The sequence below is a fragment of the Colius striatus genome, chromosome 21, assembly GCF_028858725.1.
Source record: "Colius striatus isolate bColStr4 chromosome 21, bColStr4.1.hap1, whole genome shotgun sequence".
Taxonomy (NCBI): Eukaryota; Metazoa; Chordata; class Aves; order Coliiformes; family Coliidae; genus Colius; species Colius striatus.
In genome coordinates, this window is record NC_084779.1 from 3,724,959 (window position 1) to 3,734,502 (window position 9,544).

General features: G+C 47.4%; 1 protein-coding gene across 1 annotated transcript; it reads left to right on the forward strand.

Annotated features, from left to right (window-relative positions):
- The first annotated feature begins 3,327 nt into the window (after window positions 1-3,327).
- RNF186 (ring finger protein 186) lies at window positions 3,328-4,245 on the forward strand. Its single transcript, XM_010209753.2, has one exon. The coding sequence runs from the start codon at window positions 3,328-3,330 to the stop codon at window positions 4,243-4,245; it is 918 nt and encodes a 305-aa protein (XP_010208055.2).
- The last annotated feature ends 5,299 nt before the right edge of the window (window positions 4,246-9,544 follow it).

Below are 9,544 nucleotides of genomic sequence, written 5' to 3' on the forward strand. Positions count from 1 at the left end.
CCCCGGCGGGCGGGCGCTCACCGCGCCTGCGCCGCCCCGCCTGTGACCGCGACGCCACGGCCGCGCAGCCGCGCTCCCGCACAGCCCGCCGGCAGCGGGGCCCAGCCGGGGCACGGGGGAAGCCGGAGGGCGTTAAGGATCAACGGCAGTGGCAATGGTGAAGAGCAGTGCGGCCGGGCAGCAGGCGAAGGCTGACCCGTGGGGAGAAGGCTTTTTAGGGGGGATATGTAAAGCGCAGCACCAGGAGTGACGAATATCGCACCCAAATCCTCGGCTGGGACTGCCAGCTTCTGCACCTCATTAGCCCACACTGTCAACTGCGCCTCTGTACAGGGGCTGTTTAACAGACGCATAGATGAGATGCTGAGGGACACGGTGTAGTTTAGCGATGGGTTTGGCAGTGTGAGGTGAGTGGGTGAACTTGATGATCTTAAAGGTCTTTTCCAGCCGAAATGATTCAGTGATTCTCCTCAGGGGCTTCTCCCTGCTGCCCCGTTTCCCGCCGTGACCCCCACGGGTGGCTGCCTTTGTAACGCCGGTGACAAACTGCCCCTTGTTCAGCCCCAAATCGGTGTCCCGGAATGAACTGGGAAAGGAGTGAAGAGGGGAAGAAATTGTGTACCCGCGAGGTGGCACCATGAGAACGTGCTGCCAGCAGCCAGGATCAGCAGGAGGGCCCAGGCAGCCACTGTTAATTAAGTGTAATGAGTGATAAGGCTGAGCCTTCGTGTCCTGGGACCTAGGGTCAGTCCGAGCCCCTGGGGACAGGGGTACAGCACCAAAAGGATGACTCTTATCGTGTGAACCCCTGTTTAGGTGACACAGTGTGACTCTGACAGCGGTTGCATGTCACAGCTGCTCCCCGCTCTGCTTGCATCTACACCTGGTAACAGAGGATACGAGAAGAGGCTTCACATCAAGACAGTTTTTAAGTTGCATTTTGTGTTGTTTTGGTTTTCAGTTTTTCTTGTCCTGAGTCACAATAACCTAAAACACCTGAGCTGAGGAAGAAGCTCACAGGACGGTCAACAGTATCTTCTCAGGTGTTTGGAACAGGATTGTGCTCAGAGGCTTGTGGCAAGTGAGGATTTTACTCTGAAGTGACACAACTGCTCTTTCATATCCATTTCCTGCCATAAACAATTCGTAAGAAGCATTACAGAGGAACACATTTTCTTATGCAAACACACTAAAAGCAGGAAAACAGGATGAGTGTGTAAACTGACTGCAAATGATTAATGAAGCAGTAATTAGCCTAAGTAGCACTGAACAGCTGTAGACAACCTGCATGCAGGCCAGTGGGCATCGCTTGTGACACCAAGGATAAAACAGAGCCAAAATTAGTGCAAGTCCTTTGACATTTGGCAGAAAACGTCATTCATGGAGGACAGCAACAGGCATCTTTAACCCAACACAACTGGGCTAAGAGACCACACGCTGCCTGAACCACTCTGCTGATCACACAGCTCTGGTTGCAGCCTCCCACACCAGACCACACTTCCTCCCCTGGGGTCCCGCACCCAGAGGAGGCTCGAGGATCCCTCCAAACCATGACATGTCCCCCTCCAGCAAGGTGCCCTCACTGCTGTCACACAGCTGCAGCCAAACCACATCTCTCCACCAGCTCTGGCTTTCCAGCATGCACACAACAATTCCCACCCCTTGCTAGAAAGAGAGAACTGACATGGAGGCACAGATTCTCCACACCTAGTTCCAATCTTCTGAGTGTGGTTGGTGCTTGTTCCAGCTTCCCAGCATCTGCAAGCCAGTTTCATACTCTTCTAATGAATAAGAGTCTGTAAGTTTTAAAACATTTCCATTTTGGACACAGGAACTGACAGACTGAATTTGAAACTTCTAAAGCATTGTAAAGCTTCTTTCTCCCAGGTCTTTTCTTTCTAACAGCGTGGACTTATGAATAAAGAGGTATGTGAAATGCAATAGAAAATTCTCCCTGTTTTTAAACCTGAAGGAGCCTTGCTGTTCAGCAGCCCACTTCCAGACCTCCTTGAACCTCAGCTGCAAGGTTCAGACCCACCTCTGCAACTGAAAGATATTCAGGCCCCTAAAATTTAGGGTCATCAAAAGTCCATCAAACACTGCTACATCCCACGTCAGCAGAAACGGAGCAGGAATGCCCAGACACTTTTATGGAGTTTGCTTACGACAAACCTTCTCCTATGTCTCAGCAAAGGACAAGCTCTTCTCATCTCATCTCCTCTATCAGTGGAGTTCACAAGATTAGAGGCTTCCTGAACTGCCTGCCCTCCTGAATTGCAGTTGTTTCTTGTCTTGCAGCTGCTGCTCTGTTGGAGGGAGGGGTGGTACATGGTAGCACAGACAGTTTGAGTGTTCAGGTGCACTTGAGGCTACTGACTTGATAGTCTGTCTTCTACCAGTAATGGGAATTAGTGACCCTTCCTTTCTTCTTTCCACTAGATCCTTACTGAGAAATCATCTCTATTTTCCCCCTCAAATAAAAAGGCAGAAAGAAATTAGAAAGGGAAGGCTTTTGTTTTCAGACAAGATGAATACTCACAAGAGCATTCTTGAGTGCATGAGGTGGTCCTGTGACTGGCACAAAAAAGAAGATGGTCTCATTAAGACACTAATCTTGCTTTTAATTTCCACATCTCTTTCTTCCATGACCTCTGTGAGACCCTACACAACCCTAAGTCATGCTTCAGTTCAAACCTAAGCCCTCTGATCACTAAAACCACAGGGATGCTTCTAGGATAAACAACTTGATGATAAGTGGACATTCAAAACTCAACAGTAACAATCTCAACCTCACTCTTTACTTTGTGCTGTTCCTTCTAGGATTGGGAGTGTTGCTGAAACAAGAGCAGCTTTCCTCTCCACAGCACACAGAGCTGGTGATACTTCACTCTCTGATCAAAGCACTGTGTTCAGGACACCAATGTCAGTATGTGATAATGCCTTTGAATCTGCCACCCTCCAGCAAAGGCCTCTTCAGAGACCAATGACATTGCTTTCAACAAATAACGTGCTGATTTAGTAGTAATGTTAGTGTCTGGCTCTCACAGTGAACAAAGCTGCAGCCTGCCAATGCCATAGGGTCTGCTTCCGGACAGGAATCACTCAGTGATATTATCAGCTGTTGTAACATGTCTTGGTCACAAAGTTAATCATTAACTCAGGTTCCCATCTCATAAAAACATCGTATTGTAAGAGCACAACACGCTTAAAGCCAACTGTCACTGATCCATCAGGCATACAGGAGGAATAACGCAACACATAAAAGGAGCCAGAAACTGAGCCAATCCTTCTGCTGAAGGAAGACAAACCACACTGAGGTTTATCTCCATGGAGAAACCCACTGACAAGAGCAACAATGGAAATGGATCCACAGCTCCGGGAAGACCACAAGCTGAAAAGGACAGTCCTGCACTCACTGTGGGGGCTGCTGCAGAAACAAATAGAGAAGGACCCCCAGCAGAAAGTGCTGCAGGTGTGGAGAGGCTGGAACTCACTGCAGAACTTGCTAAAGAAATGGAGAGACCCTCAGGCACGGCACAAGACACTGCTGCTGCCTTTAAACCAGGGATTTCAGAAAGAGACTGTCCAAACTCCAAGCCTCTTGTTACAACGAGCTCAAACCCTCACAAAATATGCACTTTGGAAATGAACCACCAGTGTTCAACCAAAGCATCTGTTGACATGGACTGCCTAGTCTGCTTCAACAAGTACAACATCTACCGAGTACCAAAGCTCCTGGATTGCCAGCATGCTTTCTGTGCTGTCTGCCTCAAGCTCATCCTCAGGAAGGAAGAGAGTAGCTGGATAATCACCTGCCCCCTGTGCAGAAAAGCCACGTCTGTGTCAGGAGGACTCATCCGCACACTGCCAAACAAAGAAGACATCATGGAGCTCTTACAAAACTCTAATTCAAATCCTGAGGTATCCATCTCTGTTGTAGGGCTGGACAGCAATAGCTGGACTCAGACCAGCCAAGATGCCTTATACAGAGATGAGAATGCTCCAGCAGACAACAAACTGGCTATCCAGAGACTCATGCTGCTCCTGCTGCTTGTGGTGATTCTCACCATCCTCATCCTCCCCTTTATGTACTCTGGGATGATAAAATGGGTCATTTGTATCATGCTCATTTTGGGGTTGGTCATGTCTGTCGTGCTTTGCTGCACTCCTAAATTCTACTGGAGATGTGGCAGGGACCCACTCTCCTCCCGCAACAAGGAAACTCATATCGCTGCCATTGCCTGAGGCAACGGACTTGTGCTGCACAGAGATCTTGGACTGCAAAGCTGCATGTTGGGCATGTGAGACAGGTACTGGACTTAGAGAGCAATTCATTCACCTCATAAATTCAACAGGTGGCTAAGCTGGCTCAAAGGCAATGCACAGTGGTGTTCCATTTCATAAATGTAGCCAAATATTTATATGTTGCTATTTATGAGATAAAAATTGTAGGGTTTCTGTGTAATGTCTATCCCAGACTGATCATTCCTCCCATTTCCTTCTGTCATTTGGGTCTTTTTGTGGCATCTCCTGATTAGCACTGCAGAATGTTATCTGAAACTGAAAATCTGGAGCTGTCTTTGTGTTTTCCCACTCTCTGAACACACAAACACCTTTTCTTGTGACAATGTGGAGAGAGAAGACTGCCAATCAGAGACTCGGGGGCGCAGCCTCAATGAAGAGAGTAGTTTTAACCCAGGCTATGAACTTAATCCAGCTCACTGCTCAGATGGTTGTTGGCAGGGATAGGAAAGGGATTGGCAAAAGGAGATGTCAGTGATGCCACTTTATACACAAAATTGGAGAGGAAGAGGCAAAATCAACACTCCTAATCTCGAGTCTGTGCCATGCAAAGAGCAAGTCTCTCAAAATCTCACGACCCTCCACATTTCCCATGTGACTTAGCATGAAATAGTTCCTCTCCCCTGAACCCTTCTATCTGGCTGCCTCCACCCCCTCTCTGCCTGCCCTCTTTGCATGCACTCTGACATTGCCCCTGGAGATGCCCCCAGAGATACACAGAGATCTGTCCACTGCTCTGCCATACCACACGTCATATTTGTACAGGGAATGTGTCCATTAAAGTTGAATAATGTTAATTGCTCGTTGACTTCTGTGTTTCAATTCCTCACTGACAATTAGTGTCAAAACACTTTCTAGTTTCCTTACTGACAGGAACTCCAGCTGAGAAAGTGTATTTAGGGAATCTGTACAACTGAGTTGGGGAGTAAAGCAAAGAAGTCATGTGTTGGGTTTTTAACTTGATTTAAATAAAAATACTTAGTTGCTAAGAAGATCCCCTAGAACCCAACTGAAATGAAACTGTAAAGAAGTCAGGAGTCTGCTCTTAGTTAAGTTAAATTTTCAAGAGTACCCTAGATCTCAGTAGACCTTGGATCAGGCCTGTGGTAAATATTTGTGTGCGATAAGGATGGAAACTGATGTACACCAGTTGCTCAGTATATAAATACACAGTGTCTCACCAGCAGATAAAGTAGATTAGACAAAGAGGGTAAAGAGCTCTTGTCCTCCTAGAGGTTTGGGAATAAAAACACATCTATTTTCTGCCAAAGAACATGAACCTTCAAGGGAAAGAAATGCTTTGGTTTCTCTCACAGTAGGATAGCAATTGGCTTACTGCAGAGCACTATTGTAGTAACATTTGCTAACAACCAACCAGAAGAAAACCTTTTCAACTGAGAAAAGGCAGGTAATTTTAAACCCCAATATATTATTGGACTGTATTATTCCAAATACAAAGACAGGAGGAGATATTCACCTCTACCGAAACTCATTTCAGAAACTCTTGCCAAATCTTTCAGCTCATAGACAAGTTTCCTGTGGAATTCCCTCCAACACTAGTGGGTGACTGGTACTGTGAAGGTTTGTAGTGTTAATATTGGTCTGAACAGAGCATGCAGTGAGCTAGGAGGGTCAAAGCAAAATTGTGCTAATTGCTACAGAACACTGATCTCACTCAAAGGACTAGATATCAAGGAAGAAACAGTCCTAAGGATGACAAAGATGAACTGGATTAGAGCCATAAAATATTCCCAATGTAAACAAAACAAACCCCAAACAAACAAACAACCCCCCCAAAAAACCCAAATCAAAACAAATCTGCGGAATTTTGCCTAAAATAGACCAATCAAGATACCAACCACCACCAATTTCAGAAGGATGTGTAAGTCACACCCTGTATCACTTTGCCATCATCAGTCAAGAAACGTAATGAGGATTTTAGAGGCAGTGTCCCTTGTCTTCTGTATCACTCCCAGTGGAGCCTGGCCTGCCCACGTGAGCTTGTCAGCACATGGGTGTAAATAAATTTAATCAGATTTAAGAAGAAATTGTTATGTCTCACCTTATCCTTCCAAAGGGGTGTGTTCAAATTTATTGCATTGATTTCTACAGAAAGGACTTTCTTCAAGGAAGTATACACCAGCAGGAAGGAAGCATGCTTGGTCTGCATTACCAAGGAGAAACTGGCCCTCTGAAAGGACCCCTGTGGATCCATACAGTAAGACCACCAGCTGTGGAAGCCTGGGTTTCCACCCCCACTGCATTCTGTCAGCACCTTCCAAGTTTACCTTCAGCATCTCAACTGAAATGTTTCTTCAGCCTTGGAAAATCACTGACCACCAGCTGACTCAGAGTTCATTGATATTGGTGGGAGTCATTAAGCCCCAGAACCCTTGATACCTTTATAACCTGACAAGATAAGGCTCAATGACAATGCAAACCTTCAAAGCAGCAACTAAGCTCATGAAGAAAAGGCAAACAGAATTGTATTCCTGCTCTAAAACATAAGAAACTTGCTTTGTGACAGTCTTTTTGGCAAGAAAGTTTCAGCTCCAGTTGCCTTGCCCTGCTTACTTTACCTAGCTGGCTCTCCATTTTGCATAACAATGAGATAACATCCTGTAGCCTTAAAGAAAGAGGTTCACAATGAGACATATACAGCAATATTCAGCTGTACCTGGCAAACTGCATAAATATCTGAGAGCTATGATTTACAAAGGCAGAATCCCACTGAGGCACAAAGAGCATGATAAGACCCAAGAGTGGTATTTAAGGATTCTAGTCCTAACAGTGCACACAAAAGAGCCAATTTTCACTCAAACACATGCCTGTTGTTTTCTCACACTGTAGCCCTACTCTGCCCCCCTGCCCAAAACCACAACTTTCCCTATCCCCATCCCTTTTCAGGCTTCTCCTCAACAACCAGCAGCATCATTGCCCACCACAGTCACTAGTTACTTATGTAAGAGCCTGAAAAACTGTGTGTGTGGGTGTTCTAAATTACTGTTCAATGTAGAAAACTCACTTTATCTGCAGAACTTTAAATGATCCATAATTGTGCTGGGTTTGATTACTATTAAACTCTATAATGAGATCCCAAGATGATCTGGTAAAACTCAATCCTAATTGTCATTCCACTCATGCTTTGGTCCACCTTAACAGCTCTTCTGCATTATCACCCAGATATAAACAGGCAAAAATAAACATGGAACAAGTAACACATTTCACACTTCCACACTGCTCAGGTTCTGTACAAAGAGAACTTTGGGTCCTCCAACACAGAACTGTCAAATCTGCAAGAAACTAATTTGCAGATCTTGGTCTGAAAGCACAGATTTGTGACCAGGTGACACTTTGCTTGTTATGAACCATTTGCAACTTGTTCATTGTGTTGTGCAGTTGTCTATGTCGCAGGTAAATACCCTCTGGACCCCAACTGGGACCAATATAACTCGCTGTCAGAACTTCAAGTATCACATTTAATGACTATATGATGATGCTGAAAATACTTGTGTGAGTAAACTTGAGGAGGTCTAGAATTAGTAGCAAGCAATCAGGATGAGGTTAGGCCAAATCAAAATTGCCTTTTAAACAGAACTGATATCTGGGGGCTTTAAGAAATTTACTTGATAAGTCCCACATAGCTTATTGTAAGTATAAATTGGTTACTCTGTCTACCCTTTGTTTAGGAAACAAACCTAGTTTTGCTTTCATGAAGCGATCACATAGAATGGTTACTCTGCTTCCCCTGTAAAAAACCCTGTTTCTCCAGAAATTACTGTGCATTGCACGAGGGATTCCAGCCTGAGACTGCTCTCAGGCCAAATACATTTCTTGAAACCTCAAAAACACAATGCAAAAGCCTTACGCTTATGCTTAGATAGCTGAACTAACTCCTTAAAGCCTTAGAATTTCTGCAAGGCTAATTAGCCACAATAGAGCCAAGCCTCCTGAGCCAGTAACCCTGCTGCTATCAGAAGCCACACATACATGGCCCTTGTATTTGCCTGATCACACAGAACCCCAGAATGGTGGGGGCTGGAAGGGCCCTGCAGAGCTCATCCAGCCCAACTCCCTGCTACAGCAGGTTCCCCTGGCTCAGGGGCACAGGAACGTGTCCAGGTGGGGTTGGAAACCTCCTGAGAAAGAGCCTCCACACCCTCCCTGGGCAGCCTGGGCCAGGGCTCCCTCACCTCAGCACCAAAAGACTCTCTGCTCCTGTTCCAGTGGAACTTTCTGTGTTTCAGCCTGTGCCTGTTGCTCATGTTGAGTTTGTTCTCACCCAGCACTCCCAGGTCTCTCTCCTGGAGCTGCTCTCCAGCAGGTCACCCCCGGCCTGGCCTGGTGATGGGGTTGTTCCTTCCCAGCACTCCACACTTGCCCTGGGTGACCCTCAGGAGGTTTCTCTCTGCCTGCTTCTCCAGCTAGTCAAGATCTCACTCAATGGCAGTCCAGTCTTCTGCTAAATCAGCCATTCCTCCCCGTTTATGCCATCACCTGCTGAGTGATACACACACACATTTGCACACTTCAGCTTCTGTTCACATGGGTTTGGGATCCCACACAGCACAATGCGCAAGACACCACTGAAGCTTTTCCCCAGGCTGACCCCCTGAGAAACCAACCTGTCTTGTGGGGAGGTGGCAAAGAAATCTTGGGGCAGCAACCTGAGAGCAGCTTCACCAAAAGCTGCTTCCCACTCCTCCCCTCAGAGAAACCAACCTGTCTTGTGGGGAGGTGGCAAAGAAATCTTGGGGCAGCAACCTGAGAGCAGCTTCACCAAAAGCTGCTTCCCACTCCTCCCCTCAGAGGCCGCGGCGCCTCGCTCCGCCGATGGCGTAAGGCAGCGCCGCCGCTCCCAGCGCAGCCCGCCTGCCGTACGCACATTGCGTAGGGGCGGCGGGAAGGGCGGGCGGGACAGGGCAGGAAGGGGCGGGAGGCGGTGGGAAGGAGCGCGGCGGGTGCTGTTTGAGGCTGTGCAGACAGCAGGTCGGGCCCGGGCCGCGACGGGTGGGGATGGGGGCTGGAGACGGCTGGGAGTGCGGCTTTGCGGGCTGAGGGGGTGAGCGGGGCCCTCTCCTCAGGCTGCTCCCGGAGGACAGGGCTGTAGCGGCCTCCGCCCTGCTGCCGGGGCTGCTTTCCAATCCAGCCCTTGGCGGTTGTCAGAGGTCCTGTGTTCTGCTAAAATGATGTCAGTGTCCTAACAAACACAAAGGACGTGCCACAGAAGTGAATATCGGCA